General features: G+C 43.3%; 1 protein-coding gene across 2 annotated transcripts in view; it reads left to right on the forward strand.

Moving 5' to 3' along the window:
• Positions 1–26,998, forward strand: part of Baalc (BAALC binder of MAP3K1 and KLF4) — a 76,507-nt gene that overhangs the window by 41,050 nt on the left and 8,459 nt on the right. Inside the window, exon 2 of one of the 2 annotated variants that reach the window (XM_031359127.1) lies at positions 19,245–19,411. The exons of the other annotated variant lie outside the window; for it this stretch is intronic. Coding sequence (XP_031214987.1) covers positions 19,245–19,411 — 167 coding nt within the window. The remainder of the gene's footprint in view (positions 1–19,244; positions 19,412–26,998) is intronic. 2 annotated transcript variants of the gene reach the window in all.

The raw sequence follows: 26,998 nt of genomic DNA on the forward strand, positions 1-26,998 counted from the left end.
AAGAGTATTGGTATTAGGTCTTTTTTAAAGGTCTGATAGAATTCTGCACTAAACCCATCTGGTCCTGGGCTTTTTTTGGTTGGAAGATGTCTTAGTCAGGGTTTCTATTCCTGCACAAACATCATGACCAAGAAGCAAGTTGGAGAGGAAAGGGTTTATTCAGCTTACACTTCCACATTGCTGTTGATCACCAAAGAAATCAACAGGAGTTCAAGCAGATAGGAAGCAGGTGGTGATGCAGAGGCCATAGAGGAATGTTTCTCACTGGCTTGCTTCCCCTGGCTTGCTCAGCTTGCTTTTTTATAGAACCCAAGACTTCCAGCCCAGAGATGGTACCACCCACAAGGGGCCCTCCTCCCCCTTGGTCACTAATTGAGAAAATGCCCCACAGTTGGATCTTATGGAGGCACTTCCCCAACTGAAGCTCCTTTCACTGTGATAACTCCAACCTGTGTCAAGTTACACACAAAACCAGCCAGTACAGGAGACTATTAACGACTGCTTCTATTTCTTTAGGGGTTATGGGACTGTTTAGATGGTTTATCTCATCCTATTTTAACTTTGGCATTAGGTATGTGTCTATAAAATTGTCCATTTCATCCAGATTTTCCAATTTTGTTGAGTATAAACTTTTGTAATAGGGTCTGATGATTTTTTGAATTTTCATGGTTTCTGTTGTGTGTCCCTTTTCATTTCTGATCTTATTAATTTGGATACTGCCTCTGTACCCCTCTGGTAGTCTGGCTAAAGGTTTATCTATCTTGTTGATTTCTCAAAGAATCAGCTTCTGGTTTTGATTCTTTGTATGGTCCTTTTTGTTTCTATTTGATTGATTTCAGCCCTGAGTTTATTTCCTGCTGTCTACTCCTCTTGGGTGTATTTGTTTCTTTTTGTTCTAGAGCTTTCAGGTGTGCTGTCAAGCTGATAGTGTAAGCTCTCCCAAGTTTCTTTTTGGAGGCCCTTAGAGCTATGCGTTTTCCTCTTACCACTGCTTTCATTGTGTCCCATAAGTTTTGGTATGATGTGTCTTCATTTTCATTAAATTCTAAAACATCTTTAACTTCTTTCCTTATTTCTTCTTTGACCAAGTTATCATTGAGTAGATAACTTGTTTGAGTAGATCATTGTGTAATTTCCCTGTGTATGTGTGTTTTCCATTGTTTTTGTAGGTATTTAAGATCAGCCTTAGTTCATAGTGATCTGATAAGGTGCATGGGATTATTTCAATCTTATTATATCTGTTCAGGCCTGTTTTGTGACCAATTATATGGCCAATTTTGGAGAAGGTACTATGAGGTGCTGAGAAGAAGGTATATTCTTTTGCTTTAGAATGAAATGTTATATAAATATCCGTTCGATCCATTTGGTTCATAACTTCTGTTAGTTTCTCTGTGCCTCTGTTTAGTTTCTGTTTCCATGATCTGTCCATTGCTGAGAGTAGGGTGTTGAAGTCTCACACTATTATTGTGTGGGGGTGCGATGTGTTTGAGCTTTAGTAAAGTTTCTTTTATGAATGTGGGTATCCTTGCATTTCGAGCATAGATGTTCAAAGTTGAAAGTTCATCTTGGTAGTATTTTCCTTTGATGACTATCTAGTGTTCTTCCTTATACTTTTTGATAACTTTTGGTTGAAAGTTGATTTTATTTGATATTAGAATAGCTACTCCAGCTTGTTTCTTGGAACCATTTGCTTGAAAAATTGTTTTCCAGCCCTTTATTCTGAGATAGGTCTCTCTTTGATACTGAGGTAAGTTTCTTGTATTCAGCAAAATGCTGGTCCTATTTACATATCCAGTCTTGTAGTCTATGTATTTTTATTAGGGAATTGAGTCCTTTGATGTTAAGAGATATTAAGGAGAAATGATTGTTTCTTCCTGTTATTTTTGTTTTTAGAGGTGGAATTATGTTTGTGTGACTATCTTCTTTTGGGTTTGTTGAAAGAAGTTTACTTTCTTGCTTTTTCTAGGGTATAGTTTCCCTACTTGTATTAGGGTTTTCCATCTATTATTCTTTGTAGGGCTGGATTTGTGGAAAGATATTGTGTAAATCTGGTTTTGTCATGGAATATCTTGTTTTTGTCTATGGTAATTGAGAGTTTTGCTGGGTATAGTAGCCTGGGCTGGCATTTGTGTTCTCTTAGGGTCTGTATGACATCTGCCCGGGATCATCAAGCTTTTATAGTCTCTGGTGAGAAGTCTTCTGTAATTCTGATAGGTCTGCCTTTATATGTTACTTGACCATTTCCCCTACTGCTTTAAATATTCTTTCTTTGTTTAATGCATTTGGTGTTTTGATTATTATGTGATGGGAGGAATTTCTTTTCTGGTCCAGTCTATTTGGAGTTCTGTAGGCTTCTTGTATGTTCATGGGCATCTCTTTTTTAGGTTAGGGAAGTTTTCTTCTATAATTTTGTTGAAGTTATTTACTGGCCCTTTAAGTTGAAAATCTTTGCTCCCTTGAATACCTATTATCCCATAGGTTTGGTCTTCTCATTGTGTTCTGGATTTCCTGGATGTTTTGGGTTAGGAGTTTTTTGTATTTTCCATTTTCTTTGATTGTTATGTCAATGTTTTCTATGGTATCTTCTGCCCCTGAGATTCTCTCTTCTATCTCTTGTATTCTGTTGGTGACACTTGCATCTATGACTCCTGATCTCTTTCCTAGGTTTTCTACCTCCAGGGTTGTCTTTCTTTGTGATTTTTTTTTTGTTTCTATTTCCATTTTTAGATCTTAGTGGTTTTGTTCATTTCTTCACCTGTTTGATTGTGTTTTCCTTTAATTCTTTATGGGATTTTGGTGTCTTCTCTTTAAGGGCTTCTACTTGTTTACCTGTGTTCTCCTGTATTTCTTTAAGGGAGTTATTTATGTCCTTCTTAAACTCCTCTATCATTGTCATGAGAAGTGATTTTAGATTTGAATCTTGCTTTTCTGGTGTTATGGTGTATTCAGGACTGGCTGTGGTGGAAGAATTGAGTTCTGATGATACCAAGTAACCTTAGTTTCTGTTGCTTATGTTCTTATGCTTGCCTCCCACCATCTGATTATCTCAAGTGCTAGCTGCCCTCACTATATCTGACTGGAGTCTGTCCTTCCTGTAATCCTGGTTGTGTCAGAACTCCTCAGAGTCTAGCTGTCTCTGTGATCTCTTGATTCCAGGATCCTGTGATCCTGAGATCCTGAGATCCTTGGTGTGTCAGAGTTCATGGGAGTCAAGCTGCCTCTGGGACCCTGGATCCTGGAATGACCAAGCTCCTGGGATCCTGGGATTCTGGGCATGTTAGAGCACCTGGGAGTGGAGCCTGTTGTGGGTGTTATGGGACTGGCTGTGGAGTTCACACCCAAGGTAAACCAGCATAGACCTGAAGGAATCCAAGCCACTAGTTGGGCGGGGTTCCTGTGTCCTTGAATCCCTCTGGTCCCAGTTACTCCTGGTGTTGCAACAGATGTTGTGTCCTCCTCATCTCTGATCCTATGAGCTTGGGCGCCTGGGATTGGAGCTTCCTCTGAGTGTTGTAGGACTGGCTGCGGAGCTTGCACCCAAGATAAACCTGGCGCAGACAGGAAGGGGTCTCTTTCAGATTATCACTGGCAGGAAGGGGTCTCTTTCACATTATCATTGGCAAGAAGGGGTCTCTTTCACATTATCATTGGCGCTAGGGATCAAAATGTCAGCATCAAGACTGAGACTGTGCTGATATGAATCCACCTCTTTCCAGCTTCTCTTTTGTTGCATAATGCTAGCCCTTCTATTCTTTCAACTGGACCAGATGCTTGAAGTCAGACTCTCTGCATGTCACCTGAGGGTATCTGTATCCAACACCCTTGTCCATCACAGACGCAGGCTGCGGTGAGTGGAAGGGAAGGCCCTGATGACTCTCACCTGCTTTCTTCCCTAGCCTCAGTAGATGTCAGGGTCCCTGCCAGCCTCACGGACCGCAGGGAAATGGGTGGGAAGAGAGTGAGCTGAAGGATGAAACTCAGGCCAGCACCACTTTAGCAGGTGCTGGGTCCCAAACTTCCAGGGTCTGACCAAGGAGTTTATTTTTCTTACGCCTTTAAGCACAGCAAAACTTTAGGAAAAGGTTTCCAGGTATCAATTATGCAATGTACATGGGACTCTTTCATAAGAACGTTTTCTAGTCACTGAGAGACCGGGTTCAGGATTATGGCCTAAATCATGCCTAGAATTTGGGGTGATTCAGGAAGGCTGGCTCCACAGAATAGCAGGAAAAAATCTTTAGGTTGTCAGGCAGAGCCCACTCCGGTCTTCTTGGTAAAAAGGGATGAGTTGTTTTCTTCCTTTTGAAGAAAAAAAAGGCCTTTACGTTTAACAATTCTGGATTTTCTAGAGATTTCTGTGAGCTGTGTCCTTCAAGTAAGACTCAGCGTGTCTTTACTAAACTGCAGTGAGGGCTTTGGAGACCTGCTATCACCACAGAGCTCTGACAGGCATGAGATCATGTCCTATGGCACAACCCATCAATGGTCACACAGCACAAGCTGGGACTTCAGGAGGGATCTGGAAAAGCCTGGCATTACTGTACCTAGTCTACATTCAGATGCTAACCTTCATGGGAGCCCACTGCAAGCTGCAGAGGAGCAAGGGCGAGCATCTGAATGGTGATGGCAGGGTTCCACCTTGTCCAGGTCTGCCATCTATGAGAGCTTTCTCAGTGACTTCCTGAGACCAGCAGAGCATTCAGAGCTGCCCATATGGTTCATGTTTGTACCCCTGTCCTTTGCAATTGTGGCTGTTTGGTAAATCAAGAAAAAAAAACAAAATCCCTGTTACCTAACAGCATCTGCTTTCCACAGTAAGGTTCCCTCCCATTCTGGCTGCCTGATTACAGACCACACCTCCTTCAAACATTTCCTGAGTATCTATGCCTCATGCATGCCAGGCATACGCACACAAGACAGTTAGTGTCTTCGTTTTTTTCTGGATAGTATGTCAGGCAGGCATGAGATGAATCATTCCAACAAGGATGAATCAATGCAAAGAGGAAGGGCAGCGCTGTGGAAGGAAGTGGGGAGCCAACCCTGTCAGGAAAGCTTTGAAGAAGCCAGACTTAAGCAGAGATGGAGAAGGCTATAGGGAGGGTAGCTGAGTAAAAGAGTCAGTATTGTAAGGGCTGTGGGTGGCTTCGGATGTCCCATAAGCCTAGAGCAGCGGGGACAGGGAAGCAGCAACTGAACCCACCAGGCCAAAAACCAGTACAAGAGCTCATAAAGAGCTCTGTAGGTACGTAAGGTATGGGGTCTCTACCCAAAGGTATTGAGAAGCTGCGGAAGGGCTGGGCTGGGGTGACTGACAGTTCTCAATGATTGTTCTGACTGTCCAGTAGAGAGTGCATCCAGAGCCATCATTTCTTCTTTTCTTAGCTTGGCAGCCACTCTCTTGGGAGGGCTACCATATGTCCACAGCAGCCAGCTTGCTGAGCTGTCTTGGAATCATTTCCTACCTCAGAGCAGAAAGTCACTGTCCTGCCTGGAGTGGAGATTTACCAGGGTCACCTGGCTGCACCCTTGGCCTAGAGCTGTGGGGTGTGACAGTAAGCCTTGCATAAGCCAGAAGGCTGACTTCATAGGCCTATGGAGGAAAAAACAAAGTAAGGGTGCCACGGGCCTGGCCAGTCAAGGGTCCTTCAACCCGCGGAAGAAATCAGGGTTCCAGTGCTCAGGTGGACAAGGAGTTGGTGATTGACACACAGGCATGGACACAAGGGAGTGCTGAATCTGAGTGTAATTTCTCAAGGTAAGCATCAGGCTTTTATGGTCGTTACAAAAGAAAAAGAAAAGTCAGGCAGCACAACTGTCAAGGTATATCCAGGTCATCTGAAGAACAATGATTCTATAGAAAAGTATGTACATGTAAATTGACAGGAACTAGGCAGCAGCCTCATCTATAGTCAGCTTAATCTTAGAAGCCAGGTGTAAATAGTTTCCATTCTAGTCTATTGTATAATCCACCAGCTGGTCCTTAGTAAATACCCAACTATGCCAATCCTCAGGGCTAGCAGAAGTACGTCCCAGGGGTCCTGTTCTTGCTAACCTTACCAAGTACAATACAATACTCTAGTTCCTGGGAGTGACTCAGTTGCAATTCTAATGCGGTCTGCCATATGTGACTGTAATGAGGATTCTAATTCTACTTTGTTGAACTTGCCCTGGGATAATTAACTCTTATTCAGTAAACTCCAATGCCCGATTTCTTTCACTATCTTTCTTAACAATGCTGGAGGCAATTACTCTGAATAAATAACATTCTTTACGAAATTCCAAGACCAGGTTTGGCTCAGCATAGACTAGGATGTTGGAACACTGGTGAAGGCCAAAAAACAACATCCAATTTAGCTTAGCTATTTGCAAATCATTTCTTGGGGGCACCTCTATGCCTAATAATAAAACAATGCAGAAAGAAAGCACACAAGACCCTCCATTGACTATCTCAAGGACAAATCTGGATCACATCCATATTAGGGGACCCCAAAGAATTCCAGGAGACCAGTTTCCTTGAAACTTTGCCTCAGGGACTGAGGCCAAGCTTTTTGACTTGTTAAGCAGACTCCACTGGAGTGGATGTGGCAGTGAGGTAGTTTATTAAACCCTTCTCCCAGGGTACTGCCGTGTGACTTACTCGATTCTGAAAGCAAGCTACTTGGATTCAAAAGATCTATTCTGGGACTGAAGAGATGGCTCAGTGGTTAAGAGCATGGACTATTCTTTCAGAGCTCATGAGTTCAAATCCCAGCAACCACATGGTGGCTCACAACCATCTGTAATGAGATCTGATGCCCTCTTCTGGAGTGTCTGAAAATAGCTACAGTGTACTTAGATATAATAAATAAATAAATCTTTTTTAAAAAAATCTATTCTGCCCTAGTAGACTAAGACATTTGAGCTGTGGCTATGTTTGTTTTTATATGCCTACGTAGTATGTGAGAGCATTAATATGTGTACCATATGTTTGCCAGAACACACACTAGTAGCCAGAAGAGAGCATCAGATCACCTGGAACTGGACTTATAGGTATTAGTGAGTTGCCGTGTGGGTGCTAGGAACAGAAACTTGTCCTCAGCAAAAGCAGTGAGTGACATTAATCACCAAGCCACCTCTCCCACCCCAAGGTCATTATCTTTAAAGTAACAAACAAACCCATCTATATTGATGACATAGTACATTGATGATGTACTTTATGTCATTATTGCCTAAGCCTGGGAAAAGAGTATTTTAAAAATCATTTTTATGCCAGGCGATGGTGCCGCACGCCTTTAATCCCAGGACTTGGGAGGCAGAGGCAGGTGGATTTCTAAGTTCAAGGCCAGCCTGGTTTACAGAGTGAGGTCCAGGACAGCCAGGACTACACAGAGAAACCCTGTCTCGAAAAAAAAATCATTTTTTATTTCTGAAAAGATGTAGAAATGTTTTACTGCTGAAAAGATGTAGAAATGTATTATTAATTACTTTATTTACACCCCAAATATTGCCACCCTCCTGGAACCCCCTTTAGAGTTCTTCCCCCCATGTCCCTTCCTCTTTGCCTGAGAGCGTGTCCCCTCCCACTTGCCCCATCCTCCCTCCTTGGGGGCATCAAATCTCTGCAGGATTAGATGTATCTTCTCCCACTGAGGCCAGACAAGGCAGTCTTCTGCTACATATTTTCCCAGGATCTCGGACCAGCTCATGTATACTCTTTGGTTGGTGGTTTAGTCTCTGGGACCTCCCAGGGATCCAGGTTACTTGACTGTTGGTTGTCCTAAAATGTAGAAATGTTATAATGACCCCCTTAACAATTCTGTAATTCTGTTTCCATTTGCTATCCAAAATGAAAGAAAGAAAAATCACCTTATTGGAGATCCTCTTGGTCCATTTTTGGTGGACTAAAAGAACAAACCAGTGATGTCATAGTATATAGCAGATTCTTCCAACATAAAAGCTGTCAATCACGCATACTTATGCTCTGCTTGCTTTCCACTCCTCACTGTCTGATTTTGAATCCTATCAATCTACTTCATGCTTTTACATTGTTGTAGAGAAGCTGGGTGGTGGTGGTACACACCTTTAATCCCAGCACTCAGGAGGCAGAGGCAGACAGAAATCTGTGAGTTCAAGGTCAGCCTGGTCTACAGAGTGAGTTCCAGAACAGCCAGGACTATATGGAGAAATCCTGTCTCAAAACACAAAACAAGAGAAAGATGTTGTATAGAATCCCATAGAACAGGCAAAACAATTCATCTAGTAATTTCCCAATGACAGTTATGTTGGCTGCATTTACTGTAGTAGCATAAAGAATGTCCTCAGCAAGACTTTGTGTATTATAAGAGGTTTTTGAAGTAGAAGTGAGAGCAGAAATTGCTGATTCATAATGGAGTGCTCCTTAAGCTCGAATAGATTTTCTATGGGCATTACAAAGGCACTCCAGCCTAGCTCCCACCTTGAGGACGCTAGAGAGCTTGTTAACGCACACCCTTCTAGCAACGGGATTGACAGGTTTCCTAACCTTTGCCGATCTGATTGGTAAGAAATGATATGCTAGTTTTTTTTTTAATTTCAAAACTTTATTTTTCAGTAACTGTTAGTGATTCATAATTTCCCGATTGCGTTACAGAATGTAAAGGGCAGATGTTTCACACAGCACAGTGAAGCACAGAGTGAAACACATGGCAGGTATCTAATACAAATGCTAGATGTGATTTTAAATTTTCAAAACTTAAAACAATTCAACTGATCAAAGCTTTTTTTTAAAAATTTATTTGTTATATGTAAGTACACTGTAGCTGTCTTCAAACACTCCAGAAGAAGAAGTCAGATCTTGTTATGGATGGTTGTGAGCCACCATGTGGTTGCTGGGATTTGAACTCAGGACCTCTGGAAGAGCAGTTGGTGCTCTTAACTGCTGAGCCATCTCTCCAGCCCTGATCAAAGCTTTTTAATTTTCATGGATCTAAATATATTTTTTTAGATTCAATAAAGAAAAAAAACATGTAATTTCTTATATCTGTCTCAGAGAACGAGTTATTAACAACTTTAGAATCCAATTGTTCTAAGTTCAGAATCCGTCAAGGAATAAAAACACAGCCAGGAAATCAGCTATTACTTTATTAAAGGGCCTGTCACTCCTAAAGCAGTTGAACCAGGAGATAAAAGGAAACAGAGTGCCTTTGTCTATCTTGGCTGCTAAAACAAATAACCCTACAGCAGGTGGTTTATAAATAGAAAGTTTCTACTCCAGGTCTAAAGGGTGAGAAGGTCCAGATGGAGGCACCAGCAGGTTCCTCATCTGATGAAGACTTATTCCCTGTTTCAGAGAGAACGCCCTTTGATGCTGCCTCACATGAACAATGGGGGCAGGTGGCTTCTTCAAACTTTTGTAAAAGGGCACAGGTTTTATCCCCGAGGGGAGAGTCTACTTGATAATCTCTTTGTAAAGGTCGCACCTTTATCACTATTATATCAGAAACTAGCTTTCAGCATTCTAGTCTTGCTAGTCTCGAGGTTTGGGTGGTTCCAGAAACCTTTAGATCAGTCCAAGGAAGTCACCTGCAGGGCACTTTAAAGTCCTTTAGTGACTAGATCTATTAACTTTGTAGTAAGAGGCCAGGCCATGAGCAGGACACCGTGTCTAGACATGTGAAGAGATAAAGGTGAGCTAAGTTCCCTCATCCTAGCAGAATCAGGTCCTTGGGACCTCAGCCAAGCAAAGACCAACTCCCCTTGAGTAAACCAGTCCAAAGATGGAAAGTGTGATGCTGGGGGACTCTTCAGCCCCTGCATTTGCGAGTCACCCTAAGAGTAGAGGGTATTCGCAGTAAGAGTGTTGCTTAGTAGGTGCTTGGGATTGTACAGCTAAATAACCCACCTGGCTGTGGTGGTGGAGGAGCCTGGGAACCTAAGAAAGTGAGATCCAAAGTAAGCTTCACAGAGGAGGGAAAGGCATTGGTGCATCATGCATCGCCTTCTGAGAGCCTCGTCACTTCTTCTCACAGATCATTCTGTATTGCTGGACTTTCTTGGACACTCCCGCCACCAAATAATCACACAGATTTATTCATTTTATTATACTTTAGGCCTAGCTTATGCTACCTCCCAGCTAGCTCACCTAACTTAATTTACCCAGCTACTCTAATCCTTGTCTGCCATGCGGGCCTTTGCCTGTTCGCAACTGACCTCCACTGGTGAATCTTCCCTCACCGGAGTATTCTTCCGGAGACCCTCTCTCAGCCAGGAAGTCCTGCCTTCCCTTTCCTGTCAAGCTATTGGTGGTCAGCTTTTTATTAAACCAATCAGCAGGTGAGGGGGGAAGAGTGTTTACAGATGCTGAACCATAAGAATAACAATGCCAAAGTCCAGCCAGTTCTCTGCAGGTACGGAATTAACAATTGAAAAATACAAAAGCAATCTTCATGCAGTGCATCCCAACAATTACAGCAGCAATCCATCAGATCATCTACTCTTCCAACAAAATTCAACCTTTGCTACCCACTTCTCTGCATCTTCTCTGGTATAGCGTTGAGGGACCAGGAAGACCTGGGAAGCAGGAAAATAGGAGGATGGGAACAGAGTTAGCTGAGAGTCTGTGACACTAATAAAGTATAGCCCCAGATGTAAATGACACCTACATAGTACCTGACACACCGAAGGTGCCAAGTGAATGCTCTAAAAACCATTGGATGGTTGAAGGTCAAAATAATAGAAGAAATGAGTTATGTAATCTGAGGAAGAAGTGGATGGAGGGAATGAACAGAAATGTTGATGGCAAAGAGCAGAGTGCACACATACTCATGCATTGAAAATAGATAGGAGAGAGACAGCAGAGTATCTTCTAATAGTTATCCTAGTAGGTTGTAGGTAATTTTCACTTTCTTATCACTGTAGCCCAGTTTTCTACATGAAACACCTATTTTTAAAAACTTTTAAAATTTATTCTTCTCTTATGTATTGCATCCCAACTGCAGTCTCTCCCCACTCCCCTACACCTCTTTCCCCACCACCAAGTCCACCCATGCCTCCTTCATTTTTCTTCTAGTAAGGGCAGGCATCGCAGGAATATCAAACAAGTATGGCATATCAAGTTGCAATAAGACAGGCACTGAAAGGCTGGAGAATATTAGAATTTAAAATGAGGGCATTTAATAGAAATGTATGTATAATGTATAACCTTTACCTAAAAGAGGGCATGGAAAACCTCTGTAACAAGCCAAAAAGGTGGAGTATCCAGTTCCAAGAACTTGGATAACTCAGAGCCTCAGGGCTCTGGTTCCTGAAACCTGACCCTCCTGACTGATCCACAATGAGGGTGGAACTAGGAATTAAGGTCTACTGGTTTATGAGACTCTCCACCCCGTCGACCGGTAGATGAAGATTACATTCTTTAGTTTTTTGTTTGTTTGTTTGTTTGTTTGTTTAAAAGATTTATTTATTTATTATATGTAAGTACACTGTAGCTGTCTTCAGACACACCAGAAGAGGGCGTCAGATCTCATTATGGGTGGTTGTGAGCCACCATGTGGTTGCTGGGATTTGAACTCAGGACCTTCCGAAGAGCAGTCGGTGTTCTTCCCCACTGAGCTATCTCACCAGCCCGAAGATTACATTCTTAAAATGAATATGTTCCCCTCCCTAACTGAATACCTTGGGTTGGGTAATTTCCACTGTTTTTGTTATGTTTCTTTGGTAACCCTCTCACACCCCCCAGCTTATGGTTTTTCCCTTTAAATACCCCTCAATTCTTGTGTTTGGGGTCAAACTCCTCTGGCCAGCATGGTCACGAGATCGACCCCAGTACCGGTATCTCCAATAAACCTCATGTGATTGCAGCAAGTTTGGTCTCTCATGTGTTATTGGGTGGTTGTGTCATCCCGAAACTTGAGTAAGGATCTCCCTGGTTCTGGGGTCTTTAAGCACCTCCTCTCATATTAAGGCTGGATGAGGCAACACAGTAGGGGGAAAAGGGTCCTAAAGGCAGGCAAAAGAGTCAGAGACAACCACTACTCCCACTGTTAGGAGTCACACAAGAAGACCAAGTTACACAACTGTAAAATATGCAGAAGGCCTAGGTCAGGCTCTCTGATTGTCTCTGATTGGTTCAATCTCTATGAGCACTCAGGAGCCTCGTTAGTTGATTCTGTGGGTTTTCTTGTGGTGTCCTTGACCACTCTGGCTCCTACAGAATCTTTCCTCTTACGTATGATTCCACAGCGTTTAGCTCTGGGTCTCTACGTCTGTTCCTATCAGTTGCTGGATGAAGGCTCTCTGATGACAGTTATGTGAGGCTCTTGTATTGCATGCCACAGGCCGGCCGATCTGGGCCTCCCTCAACCCAAGGGAGAAAAGGGGGGCCTAGTCAGGTCGACAAGGCGTAGGTGAAGAAATGATGGCAGAGAATGAAAGACCCCCGGAACTGGGGAGATCCTTACTCAAGTCTCGGGATGACGCGACCACCCAATGACTCACGAGAGACCGAACTTGCTGCAATCACACGAGGAAGTTTTATTACAAGCAAGATGGGACAAGAGCTCAGGCCAGCATGCTGGGGTCGAGACTCATACACCGCGCAGGGAGTAGAGGAGTCCGACACCGGCCTGGGATTTTACAAGGCTTATAAAGGCAGAAACCACAAACGGGGGGTGGGGGGAGAAAGAGAGGAAACGGGGTAAATGGGGTAAATTCCAAACCATAGATTCATCACCTAGCAGTAGAATCATTTGTATAGGTTTTTCCGGGCAACCTCTTAAGGCATTGTCACACTCCAGCCAGGGCATTGTGACATTCCCAGAGGGCGTTAGAGCATCCTGTGGTCATTCCAGGAAAGGCATTCTGTGGTTATTCCAGGACAGGAAAGGTGTTTTTCAAGTTCCTGGAACAGTCACTCAGCCTAAAGGCGTGAAGTTTATGTCCCTCACAAGCAGTCAAAGATTTCTCTATTCTATAGGAGCATGGTTGACTTTATTTTGAGACTTAATTAAGAATTTTTATTCTACAAGACGACACATGAAGTATAGGATCTAAATGTATTTCTTAGAAATGGCATCAGACTTTTACAGTCATTGCAAAAGAGAGATGGTAAATCTGGCAGCTCAATAGTTGAGGTACATCTGAGGCTACCTGAAACATGCTGGGTCTAAAGCAGCAGCTATCTCCTCTGAACTGGTGCTGCATCCCCTGGGCCCAATTGCTCTGGGCCCAGGGGACTGCAGACTGCATGAATCTGAGTCCTAATCCATCTAAGTTCTAGTGCAAGTCCTGCATGTGAGTCCAAGTCCTCCTATACAAAGTGAAAAGCAGGCTTAAGTAGCATACAGCAAGCAGGGCAGATGATAAGAGTCACGTAGGCAGGTGACACATCAAGGTCAGTGATCTTACTGACCAAGATCAAGTATCCAATTGTGAAGCGGGCGGAAGCTGGGGCTAATTTGGCATTCCTATGCTAATTCTCTGGTTCTGCTAGAGGCAAGGAGTGGGGAGTTCCGACCTAAAACTTCTAGCTAATGTCCTTGAGTGGAAGCTCTTCATTACTCTCTAGTATGTGAAACATTTCTAACTGCCTTAAGGAATGTGCTTGACCTCTGTTGCCAGCTCTGGCAAGGCAGATTCCTTGAGAGAAATTCCAAGTTATGGACAGGTTGGTAACATTGTGTTGGCCAGGAAACAATGTCCAATCTTAGCCATTTACGAATCATTTCTTAGGGCACTTTTATGCCTAATTATGAGGGTGTGTTGACGATTGGAAAGACTGATCTGGAACATGTCTGAGTTAGGAGATACCAGCAACTGTCTGAATATCCAGGAGGCACAGAACTCGTTTTGGATCCTTATTGCCTCTTATCCTTAATCAGGCTTTTACCCCCGATATTTTGGATATGACTGGAGTAGACAAGTGTGCATAGCACCGAAACATCTATTTTTTAAAGTAAGGTAAACACACGTTATTTTATAAAAGGAACTGCAAGATGTTATGGGCTGAAGTGAGTCTTCAGATTCATGAACTGGAGGCTACTACTGTTGTGTTATTTCTAATGAAATAACACACAAGGTATGCCTTTTAAGTTTTTAAGAGAAATAGTCAAGGGAAAGGAAAGGGGGCCCAGAAGTGTTTGGGGAAACCTAGGAGGAGTACAGGGTGCTAGAGTGGTCACAGTAATACTACCTGCCTTAGGAGCAGCAACCAAGTGAAGGGAACTGAAAGTAGTTACCCAAATAGTTACCATGGTGACGTGGTGAACACAACCTCAGATATGCTTCCAAAGGGAACCACCACTGTAGGGTCAGAGAGGGAAGGAGGTAGGTGGAGAAGATACAGGCTCCAGGAAGAGCACAGGAAGAGGAGAACTTTCCCTTAGGACTGCCACTCAGCTCCGTAGCCTGTTTGTTGCCTGCCAGTGTTCCTGTAGGGCAGTGGTTCTCAGCCTTCCTAATGCTGAGACCCTTTAATACAGCTCCTCATGTTGTAGTGACCCCCAACCATAAAATTATTCTTGTTGTGACTTTATAACTGTAAGTTTGCTGCTGTTGTGGATGGTAAACATCTGTATTTTCTGATGGAACCGTATGATGGGGTCATTCACCCCCAAAGGGTTGCGACCCACATGTTGAGAACCACCACTGTAGGGTTTAGCCTTCAGCACACATCATGCTGTTGATCTACCAGAGACAATTGAAATGATATCAGCTCTCATAGTTGTATTGCCATTAGCACCATCAATTTTTGAACATTTTCATTACCCGGAGGAAAAATAGCATACCTCTTAAGAGCCATTTCTCATCTTATCCCCACCCCCATGCCCTTGGTGATCACTGAGCTATCTTTCCACCTCTAGAATTGCCCGTTTCTCAATATTTCATAAGGTGGGCTCACAAACTACCTTCTGTAAATTGGCTTTTCAGTTAGCATAATGTTTCAAGCTCCATTGGTGTACAGCAGAAGTCAGTACTTCCACTGATGTATATTAACTCACCCACCAGCTGGTGGGATGTTTGTCCTATTTCTGCTTTTCTGTTATTAGGTGTAACACTGCCATGGTGTGAGTTGCTTGTCTCATTGCTGAGACAACATACCTACCGACCCAAGCAATGAGGGAAGAAAGGAGGGATTTATTTTGTGATGTAAAAACTATTCAATCTCATTCTGGGGTTTCTACCCCACCTTGACTATTCAGTTCCCAGATAAAAGACACAGCCTTTATATTTATATTAAGCCTTTAATGTACTAGAGATGGGCAGGTATCTACCCTCTAAGCTATTAGAATCTCCTTCCCCCTCAATAACCCAGAATTATAATTGGCCATGTTATCTGGGGTATTCTTAAATCCAATTGGCCAGCCCTCGTGGCTGTGTTTTCATGACTCACCTACCCCATGGCATCTTCTCCTCCCTCCACCTTCTCTCTCTCCTCCTCATCGTTGTGATCTCTGCTCAGCCCGAAGCCCATGAACCAAAATTCCACCTATCTCTCTTCTGCCCAGCTATAGGTTGTCAGCATCTTTATTCAAGCGGTGGTTTTAAATTAAGGAACAAGGTACGTGTGCTAATTCTCTCATCCCTGGGGGCATCCAGGCCTTGTGGTCCAGTATTTAGCATTATAATACATAGCAAAAGACCAAACCTGAACAATTTTGGGATGCAGTCCAAAGAAGCAAGAGGCACAGAAGTAAGACAGAGAACAACTAGACACACTATGTCTGCCTTCAGGAGGCAGAGTCATAAATGTGTATGCTTGGCTCAAGGTCTCCTTTTTGATCAGTTCAAGATCCTAGTCCATGGAGTGTTTCAACTAACATTATGGTGGGGCTTCCTACTTTATCTGAGCTAATCTAGATAACACCCTACAGGGCAAACCCAGAGATTTGTTCCCACAGGAATTCTAGATCCCTTTAAATTGGCAGTCAAGGCTAACCTTTACAAACACTGTTGTGCACATGTTTGTGTGGCTGCTTTCATTCATCTTAGGTGTGTGGGTGGAAGCGGCCTTGCTGGGCTGTGGAGACTCTGCATCTACCTTTTTGAGAGCCTGGCGGAGGGAAAGAGTGTGAGCATTCCCAGGCATGGCAGCATTGTAGAGGCTTTCCAAGTCTCTACATTTTCAACAATTTTTCCTTTTTAAAATCACACTCATCTTGGTAACTTCTTGTGTTTCTGATATTCCTGGCCATGTGCATATTTTCTTTGTGTATATGTCTGTTTAGATCCTTTCCTCATACTTTGAGTCATTTATCTTTTTCCATTATTCAGTTGCAAGAGTTCTTTTTAGCAAGGATACGATTTTCAAAAGTCCTCTCTTATCCTGGGAATTATCTTTCCTTCATGGTCTCTACATTTGATGTTGTCAACTATGGATTTTGCTGGTTTTGTTTGTGCTTTTGGGTCATTTCTAAGGAACTATTGCCTAACTTAATATCATAAATAGTTGCCATTTATATTTTAAAGAAATATGTTATAGTTTTACACTTAGATCTTTGGTTCCTTGTGATTTAACTTTCGTGTAGGTTGTGAGGTAGAAGATTCACTCCATTCTTCTATATGTAGGTCTCTAACACATTTGTTGAGAAATTATTTTTCCATTTTGGAGCATTTTGGTATCCTTGTCCAAAATCGACTCTCCATGAATGCAAGGGTTACTCAATATATTGTTAGTATATTTAATGATAGCGTGCAAATGGTCACATATCTTACTATATTATCACATGCAATCTGTAGTTATTCATCAGACTAAAGAGATGGCAGTCAGACACCATCCTATTCTGGTTCATTTTGAAAATTAGAAGACAAACTCTCAGTAAGTGGTTGAGTACTAATAATTTAATTTATGTCTTAATTCAGACAAAATTACCATTGGGCATGTGTTCTGGATCTGAGCCTAGACAGGGCTTCATGAGCCAGGGTTCCCTCTGATGTAACATCAGAGATTCTTCTCAAATATATTACCAATGTCTTACACTTTGATTTTCTGTCATTGAGGGAAAATACTTGCAGCCATTTCTTCGTGACTTTGGACAGACTTTCCGACCACCTTCACCAGGAATAGCAAGGTGCTAGGGTTAAGGTGCAAACCTGTTCTGCATGTGGCTGCCAGCTTCCATTTTAAACTTCTGTACTCTGCCCTCCTACTCAGCTTCATTTCTAAAATAGCCAGAAGCTTTGGCAAGAAGCCACTGGTTGCAGTTTATCAAGCAGTGGCACGTCTGTTTCCCATCTTTTGGCAAAGTCAGTAATTTGGTTTGTCTCCGGGATGGAAATTTTGTGGAGGATGTTCAAATTATTCTAGGGGCAGGCAAATTTTAAGGAGCTGGCAAATTTATCTTAGTTTATTATGTTTCTCCAGAATTTACTGTGAGACAAATAAAGATGAGCATTTTGCCCATAACCCTCAGAATAAGCAAGAGCATTAATCTATTAGATGAAGAGCTGTACATTGCTACATCTACAATCGTAACATAATGAGCCTTTACAGACTCTAAACTCCTCTGCAATCTAGGGGGACTTTCAGAAATCTATGCTCCTGAGTCTCTACTGAATCAGAAATCTGGGCAAGTGGATGTCAGGATTTACATTTTAAGACACCATTAATGGGTCTCCCACACACTAAGAAGGAGAGCTGCCTACTTGGGAGTTTTACTAGGAGGAAGCACTTGCTTGCATCCCAAGCATCAGAAAAGCACAGATGTAGAATTAAACTTCAATGCCCATTCCTTTAAAATAAGGGCAAGTCTCCCACCCTAAGGCTGGGCCAGGGAGAGAGTAGTAAGCAACAGATAAACAGATGGGACCCAGCATCTAGCACAATCCAGGAGCCACTTCATTCACTGAGCATGAACAATGGTTCCTAGTTCACAGGGCTACTGTGAGGATTAAAGGGACCATGTGCACAAAGGCTCCAATGATGTCTGACCCAGACAGTGTACACATTACTTATGGCCCAGCACCAGCTGTCTCTTCCTCACACTCCTCTCTTTAGTCATGTTGGTTACATTCTAACTTATGACTCACACAATCAGCTAAGTGCTTACCAACTAGCCTACCAAGCTTGGCCTATAAGCCGAGAAGTTCCGATAGCAAGCTAAAAAACTGAGGCCAGCCAGGGACCATTGCCAGATGTAATCTTTCCAGATTGGTTAAGAGGTTACCCCAAAAGATCAGTCACATACACAGTGTTTCTGTTGTGTGAATTTAACTTATATTTCTTAGTTCTAAAACATACCAAAATATGTAAATACAGACAAGGACAAAGTAAACTACATTTCTCTCTATTACCCAGAATATAGTCTATGCAAAAAACTGCCTAGTCACTTTCAGCAAAGCCTGTGAAATCATGAGCCCAGGACTTGGTGGGCTCAGAAGGGGCCTGGCTCAGATTCAAAGCTCAGTGAACACCATCTTGACACTCTTAGTCATTTTATCTTTGAGTTTGAGTCATACAAGTGAAATTCAAGGCCCCTGAGAACAGCTTCCTGCTGTGAGCCAAGCCCCGGATGGCTGGATGGCCGGATGGCCGGATGGCCGGATGGCCATCTAGCCTAGGCTGGTGAAGGAGGAGGGATGCCCTCTCTGGCTGTTCCCTCATCCTCATAACTCCTGTGGCATCTGGCTGGCTTCTCTCAGCTCACTTGGTAGATCCCCTCCTAAATCCCTGGGGCTTTTTCTCCTACAAATCAGGAGTACTTGTTGCGTGTCCCTAATTCCAGCCTTGTCCTTCTTTTGCTCTTTAGTGAGGTCATTTATTTAAAGTTCTGTGTTTCTTGGCATTTGTTATGGGAGACACCCTTGCTCAGTCCAATAGGTGGAGACTAGGAAAAAAAAAAATCTTTGTGTAACCTTCAAGTGAACGACTTTACTTCTAGGAATTTATCCCAAGAGAACAACCAGGAATAAAATTATTAATCAAAAGGAATATTATTCCAGTAACATCTAGTCTTAGAAAGTGGAAACAAATATCCAGTTAGAGGGGATTGGTTAAATGATGACCATTCATACAACCAGCAAATGTGTAAAGAAAAAATAACATGGCCAAATGATTAACAGTATGGAAAAGTTGCCATCAATGTGTTAAGTGAAAATTCTGAGCTACAAAGCTATTTTAAAATTCCATTTTTAACACAATGACACATGTATTCTTACAGGAAAAGATAGCTTTACCAGGCGGAATTTCAGGCCACCTTTTGCTTTTAGCTACCCTTTTGTTGCCGTCTTGGGATTGTTCGAATAACTGCCATTTGTAAGCCTTTGGTGCCATTCTCTCCTTGCCTCCCCAGGTGTGCTGGAAGACGGACCGTCCTCTAATGGGGTGCTCCGACCTGCAGCCTCAGGTGGAATAGCCAACCCAGAGAAGAAGATGAACTGTGGGACCCAATGTCCCAACTCACAGAGCCTCAGCTCAGGCCCTCTGACCCAGAAACAGAATGGCCTCTGGGCCACAGAGGTAGGGTCAAGGCTACATCAGGTGGGGTTGGAGAACAGGGGCGGAACTTACAAATCTGGGACCACCAACACTGTGTCCAGGGAAGGAAGACCTTGGGAATAGAGGTTTTCCAGCTCTCCATGTAAAAACTTACTGCAAATGTCATTTTAATCCTTTCCCTGTGGGCTGTTGAGCTTTATTTAACTTATAGAAACGAGTTCTTGATAGTTGCCCTCTGGAGGAAGTGTGTGTTTATTGAGGTACACAGCTTTGTCCAAAGGTCTCCCTCTCTTAGACAGTGAAGCCTGTGGAAGGAAACATTGTACCTCATACCCTCCAATCAGCTGGTCAGTGCAAGGGTCTTCAAGGGTGATTCTTGTAAAATATACCAGCATCACTGAACTATTGTTTGGAGGTACTCCTCCCGCTGTGCCTGGCTCCTCCATGAGGTGGGGATGAGGGGTGGGGAAGGCGCTGCAGCCCAGAACAAAAGTTGGAGCAGGTGGAGACTCTGCAGTTTCCTCTTCCTCCTCTTCCTCTCCTCCTCCTCTCCTTCCTCCTCTTCCATTCCTCCTCCCATTTCCTCATCTTCCCTGAAGTCCACCATTTTCTTGAAGCTTTAAAACCTACTGGTCCCACCTCTCCCAGCTCTGGCCTCCTGCTTCCTGAGGGCACAGCTTCCTACCTACTGATAGGATTCTTTTTTTTTTTTTTTTTCTGATCAATGGTAGTTTATTTCCAAAAACATTTTCTTTTTCTGAGTTGATATATCACAAAAGCATTGTTTTGTGTACACGAAGACAAGGATCAAATTTTTCTGGTACAGCAAAGACATTGTAAACATGTGCATTGACCTTAAATATCATACAATGCCAAGGAGAAGAATGAAAATTAGCTAAACCCTGAGGCGACCAATTTTATTCCACTTCACTGAGTAAAAAGCTTATCATTGGCAAGATTTCTGTGATGGAGTTCCTGTTCTTCACATCATTAAGTTGCTTTCAGTGGCTTTGATCAGCAAACTGGTTGCAAATTTATCTCCAAAGTTCATTACCTGAGGAGACTTGTAGAATCACTCTTTCAGAATCTCAGGTTTCTTAAACATATAGTGGAAATGAAATAATATCCAAAGGAACAGACAGATGGACCTCCCATTGTAGACTGATAGACTGAGACACAAAGAGCAATGGGAAGGAGTGACAAACAGGATAGCTGGGCCCACAGCACAAAGACGCCATTAAATGGAATGCTAATGGGGCCCTAACACTAGCTGGGGGAAGGAGATGGAAGGGTTTTATATGGGCTATTTTGTGCACCAGCTGACTTTCAGGAGACCCAGTCATCATTAACAGAGTACAAGGCAGTCTAGGGTCCACAGAACCATGTTCACAAGGTTGGGTGTTCTAGTGAGGGTCCAGATGTTTGTCCCCTAATCTTTCTCTCCATACTAGAGACACAGAATGCATTATAGCAGAGAGATTGGCACAGTTACCTGGGAAACAGCTTGATCTACATACTTGTTTTCCTTATGCCACTTTCTGCCCTCCTCATCTATCACTTCAAAGCTGTGTTTTGCACTTAAAAGGATGCTAGATATTAGGCCCTCTAGGCTTTGAAATCCTCCTAATAGCACCATGACCATTTTATAGGCAAGGGAACTAAGGTGTGCATTGTATGGCACAGAAAGTACCACATACGTGATGGAGATGAACACGGTGGATCAGAGCATCATAACTCAGGGCAGGGGGCCGTAGGTTAGTGGGCAGAGTGTTTTCCTAGCAGCACAAACCCTTGAACTCAATCCCCGTGGGGCAATGGGAGTACCGAGAAGATGGAGGTAGGAGGGTCAAAGTTCAAAGCTATCCTTGGCTGCATTTTTACAATGAGGAGAGAACAACACATATACTTTGAGTATCACAATTCTAATTTCAAGTTGGAACCTCTTCCTGGGTGTGCAACCTGCAGTGCCACCTTCTCTTACATTGCCAGGAAGCAGCAGTGGATAGAATAATGGCCTCTGGTCAGCCTGGAGATCACCAGAGAACCAGCTGATAGCCCACTGCCAACTGTGGCACTGCTACATACATTTTCAGCTTGCGCTGGGCTTGTTAAGATATGAGCCACGATGCTAACATTTTCCAGGTATATTTCCCCTGTGCACCAGCTGCTGGATGATGGCTCTTCTCCAGGAGGCACCTTTGGAAAAAGCACACAGCCTCATCCACATGCCTCTTGCAGTTTTCCGATTCAGATTTACCAGAAAATTTTGTGGGTTAAAGGCAATCCTTACTGGGCCTTTAGACTTTCCTCGTTAATTCTTACGAGCACTCTTAAAATCCTGAGTGCGTTCAGATGCCAGGCACTGCTCGAGTGCCAAGGACTGGGGTGCGGGAAAGGCAGATGTACTGTTTCCTGAGAGCCAGTATCCATCCTGGGTGAGAGCAAGAGTCAGATGATATGATAAATAACATTGTTGCAGACTTGACTGGTGCTCTGAGGTACCTGGCAAGTCATTAGTGGGAATAATAAATGTTAGCGCAGATGCCCCCTCCAAAGCTCAGATTCCTTTCTGAAGGGTGATGGGACACAATGAACATATCAATGATGGTGAGCAACAGTATTTTATGTTTTAAGCCCTCTGTGCTTCATAGCCCATCAAACAAACCGTATCTCTGTTTCTTCAGTTCCTTCTGGTCCCTCCTTCCTGGCTGGCATCAATAGGTGCTAATGGGCAAAATGATCGCACCAACAATGATCTTGTAGACATTGGAACTGGCTGTCTCAGTAGAGAGCTCTTTATGTACCCTGCTTTCCTTGATTGTTTGGGACCATACTGACCTCACAGCACTTAAGAAGTCATTGGCTTGTTCTTCACCCAGCTCCCCACCTGGGCCCTGAAAACAATCCAAGGGGAGCGTCTGCCACCTTCTGTGAATTTAGGCACTCTAGGAACTTGAAGCTGACTCCAGACCCTTGGATATGCTCTTTCTTCCTGCTTAGATCTTATCTCCTCCATTAAAAGTCAAACCAGACAGAATTCTCTCAAGGCAGCTCAAAAGGTAAGGAGGAGGGGGGGGGTCTTACTGCCGAGCACGAGTTTGATATCAGGAACCTATGTAGTAGAAAGAGAAAACCAGTTCCTGAAAGTTATCCTCTGATCCCCACAGGTATTTTATGGTAGACACACAAAGTAAACTAAAATTCTCAACTGGGGCTGGAGAGATGGCTCAGCAGTTCAGAGCACTTGTTGAGCTTGCAGAAGACCTCCGTTCAGTTACTGGGTTCACCACTGTGGGAGTCACACAGGTCCTTGTACTCACAGATAAATACTAGGGGAACCAGGAACGTTAAATACATAGGGTTGCTTCTTCAAAGGAGAGATGCCTAACTTGTTTTCTGCCCACACGGTTTTGAGTGGACGTGGTTAATAACACGGGGACCTCAGCATGTGGCTGAGACCACATGGGACCCTCCCCAAGTCGCTTATCTTGAGCTTGTTTATCTCTGAATCTACAGAGCCCATCTTTACGAAGGATGCCACGTGTACTTAACAGAGTTTTGGTGTAGTCATGTTCTGAAGTTTGCTGGGCACACAGGATTGAATTAATTATCACCAGGAAACTTTTTGCCAGATTGGGCTGTGCACATTTAATATGCCTACAATAAGCTACTTAGGGTCAGACTCTCAAAGTTTGGACCAACACTGGCTACTGAGTTGCACTGAACTGAACTGCCTTCTTGCTTGGCTAGGGTGCTCACAGAGTCCACCCTCCCCCGTCCCCTCCCCCAAACCATCTATTAACTACAGTTCCAGGGAACCTGACACTCTCTTCTGACCCCTGCAGGGACATGCACGTAATACGTAGAGGCAAAACTCTCATCCCTGTGAGATAAAAATAAACAAATCTAAGCAAAACAAAGCAAACGCCCTTAAGTGTCAGTGGGAGGTAAGAACATCCGTGTGAATGCAGCTCTTGGCAGACAAAGCCCTGAGCAGGTCGCTGGCTGCTCACGTGGCTTTCACGTCTCCAAAGCTGCACATTCTCCAGTTGCTTTATTGTTCTTGGCAAAGTGACCAGACGCTAAAGGAATTACCCATTGTCTGGGTTAAGTCCCAGCTAAGGGACTTCCTCCAAAAGTCCCAGCCCCAGCGTCTAGCCAACAATGGTTGGCAATGTGTGGCCCAGAACAGGGAGGATGCGTGAAACGCCACAGACTTCAAAAGGATAGGGTCTGCGTGGAATTTCTCTCTGACAGTGGTAATGTGGGGCACATCAAGGAAAAGCCAGGGAAGCAAAGGAACCTCTTAGGAAAACAGAAGCAAGATGCTAAATGGAGGGAGGGAACAGATAGAACCACGGGGTGGGGTGGAGTAGGGTAGGGAAGGCGGAGGGGGTGGGGAACCAGAGGGAAGGCTGTGGTAGGGCTCTTGGGAGCCCTCAGCAGCCCATGCCTGGGAAAAAGGAAGGGATCTATTACAGCAGCAGGACAGATTTCTGTAGAAATTTGGCCTGCAACAAAACCAGTTGAGTTAAAAAGATGCTGTGGCCATAGCCCTCCTTATTCTTCATAGTCATTCCTTGACATCCCAGTCTACTTCAGGTTAAATACAAACTATCCTAGGTGCTATTAACTCCTCGCTGGTTGAATGAGACAAGCCTAGCAGCTCACTAAGATTAAAAGGGGGTTTCCCTGGCACCATATCACCGCTGCTCTGCTACCTTCCCTGTGAGCATCTCTCCCTGAGGCTCATGGGAAAATGCAACACGTCCTTGTGACGCTTGATGAAGCCCAGTAGCTTAAGTGAAGGCGGTTCTGATGCTGCTGTGGAAAGCTCATATAGCTGGCCTGTCATGGTGGGGTTGCTGAGATGGAACACTCCCTGGTTAACCCCATGTTAATGTTTTAAAGCTTGTGGAATCTGGGAACTAGCGGTTTCTTAGTGTCTGTCTTCCTTTAATGGGGAGAAAAGAAATTTAAGGCCTTCTGTCGCAGACTGCAAATCTCTGCGCTTAATCCCTGATAAGGAGAGGAGGAGTAAACAAACATGCCTGGCTTACTATGTGCCAGACACTATACATGGCTTTGTTTTTAACCCCCACAACTCTGAAAGGTTAAGAATCCTTCCCCATCTGGGAAAATAGAGGCCCACGAGCTGAGTGCTGATTCAAAGGGACACAGTGAGGTGTGCAGTGGCTGTGTTAGAATTTAAACTTGTTTGTCTGCTTCCCAAGCCCCAGCTCTCTCCATTCAGTGGCTGAATCATAATGTTGGAGAAGTTAATGTAAACTGTAGTTAAAGGCTGCACTGGGAGTAAAAAGGCTGGACAGGAAGTAAAAAGGCTAGACAGGAAGTGGGGGGTTACTGAGAGGACCATAACAGAGCCATGATGGTACGTGCTTAGAAACATCCCATGAACCAGGCAGTGGTGGCACACGCCTTTAATCCCAGCACTTGGAAGGCAGAGGCAGGCAGATTTCTGAGTCCGAGGCCAGCCTGGTCTACAGAGTGAGTTCCAAGACAGCCAGGGCTATACAGAGAAACCCTGTCTCGAAAAAGCAAAACAAACAAACAAACAAAACAATAAAAAAGAAACATCCCATAAACAATTGCTTAGTGTGACTACCTGTGGGAAGGCGCTAAAGGTCAGAGCATGTTATAGTTTCTGTTGAGCCACATTTGAAGCAAGTTTTATTAAATTTTGGCCAAGTCAATGGGCACCGGCTGGGTCCATGCCTGGATTCCCAGAGAATGGCCCCTCTTCTCTACTCTTTATGGTTTTTTTTTTTTTTTTTGTCTCTTGAAACGTAATCTCACTATGTAGTCCATGCTTGCTGGATCTGAACTCTCAAATCTCCTCCTCATGCTCCCAGGTGCTGAAATTTGGCTTTTCAAAAAAATTTACATACTTATAAAATTATTAATTTATATGTAGTATATGGTTTTATTTTATTATACTAACATAATTATTACACATTTTAATTATATACATATACTTTATAGAAAAAATATATATATACATATATATATTTGATGTTGTGTTTGAGACAGTGTCTTACTATGTAAACCAGGCTGACCTCAAACTCATAGTGACCTATCTGCCTCTGCCTCTGCCTCATACCACACCCATTAAAAAAAAAAAAACTAACCATGTATTGCTTTTTATTTTTTCTTTTCTTTGTAGACATTATCTCTTGTAGTCAATTTGGCTTCAAACTCTCTATGAATTGGGAACTGACGTTGAATTTCTTGTCCTCCTGCCTTAACCTCCCAGGTGCTGAGATCTGTCTAGGTGTGAGCTATATCACCCCTAGCTCATGTAATGCTTTTATATTTAAAAAATACTAATACGGCAGAAAAACAAACAAACCATATCTAACAAACCATGATTTCAGTCAGCTTTTCTTTATCATCCACAAGAAACTATGAGAAGGTTTGTACAGTCCTTTGCTAGATACAATCGTATTTGTTGAGTCCAAGGTAAACCAAGTACATCTCTATTTCCATTTAGGGTGAAAAGGAGAAAAAAGCTGAGCAAGTGTTGCTGCATTCTGGAGTCCAGGTCTCCAGGAAGCCTCCAGTCTGCCCTTGCCTCCTCAGGGAGTGAGCTGCCTTATTGACTTCTGAACCCCAAGAGAGACAAGTCCGTCTGGGGCGGAGGCTGCCAGGAAGTTAGCACAGTCTATCTGGTTACCCTTGAGAATGGCAGCCAGCGAATGGCTCTTAATTAAAGAGGCTGTATCAGGGGGACCCAAAGCTGTGACTCACAGGGTTCCAGACCTACAGAAGTAAAAATGAGACAAAATTAAAAAACGTTGTCAGTATGGGTGAGAAACAGGAGGTGGCCCATTAATAAGAGTCAATGATGACAGAGCTCACATAGCAAGAACATTAAAAATGAAGGAAGGATTGAATTAACAGGTAGCTGTGGAAGAAAAAGGTGTCAAATAGGTTTCTCTCATCATCAAACAGAACTGTGAGATTTTTTTAAAGTCAGTAATTGCAATTCAGATGCTTATTTTTCCTTGTCATTAAAGAGGAGTAGGGTATTAAATGCAAATGCTTGGCTAGCTGGAAACCACACCAGAGGGGAGTATCTGTATTCCTCCACAGTAAGGGACAAAGACGCTTAACTATTCTGCATCTCTCTGTAGCGTTATCAAAAAAAGAGAAAAGTGACTTGTACTTCTGAGTCTCTACAGAAAACATCCAACTTGATAGCTTTCCCTTTCCCTCTCACTTGAGCTTTGAATTTGTATCAATTACTTTTCTCATTGCTGCTACAAAATATCTGACAAAGGCTGCTTTGAAAAGGGAGGGCTAATTTGGGTTCTTAATTTGAAGGGATTATTTTAGTCTTTTTTTTCTTCTTCTTTTTTTTGTTTCTCCGCTGGGAAAAAAATAAATAAATAAATAAAAACCCTGTTCCCTCCTCCCTCCCCCTGCTATCCAACTCACCCTCTCCTGCTTCCTGGCTCTGGCATTCCCCTACACTGAGGCATAGAACCTTTACAGGACCAAGGGCCTCTCCTCCCATTGGTGACCAACTAGGCCATCCTCTGCTATACATATGCTGCTGGAGCCATTAGTCCCACCATGTGTACTCTT

This window comes from Mastomys coucha, unplaced genomic scaffold (assembly GCF_008632895.1).
Source record: "Mastomys coucha isolate ucsf_1 unplaced genomic scaffold, UCSF_Mcou_1 pScaffold7, whole genome shotgun sequence".
Classification (NCBI taxonomy): domain Eukaryota; kingdom Metazoa; phylum Chordata; class Mammalia; order Rodentia; family Muridae; genus Mastomys; species Mastomys coucha.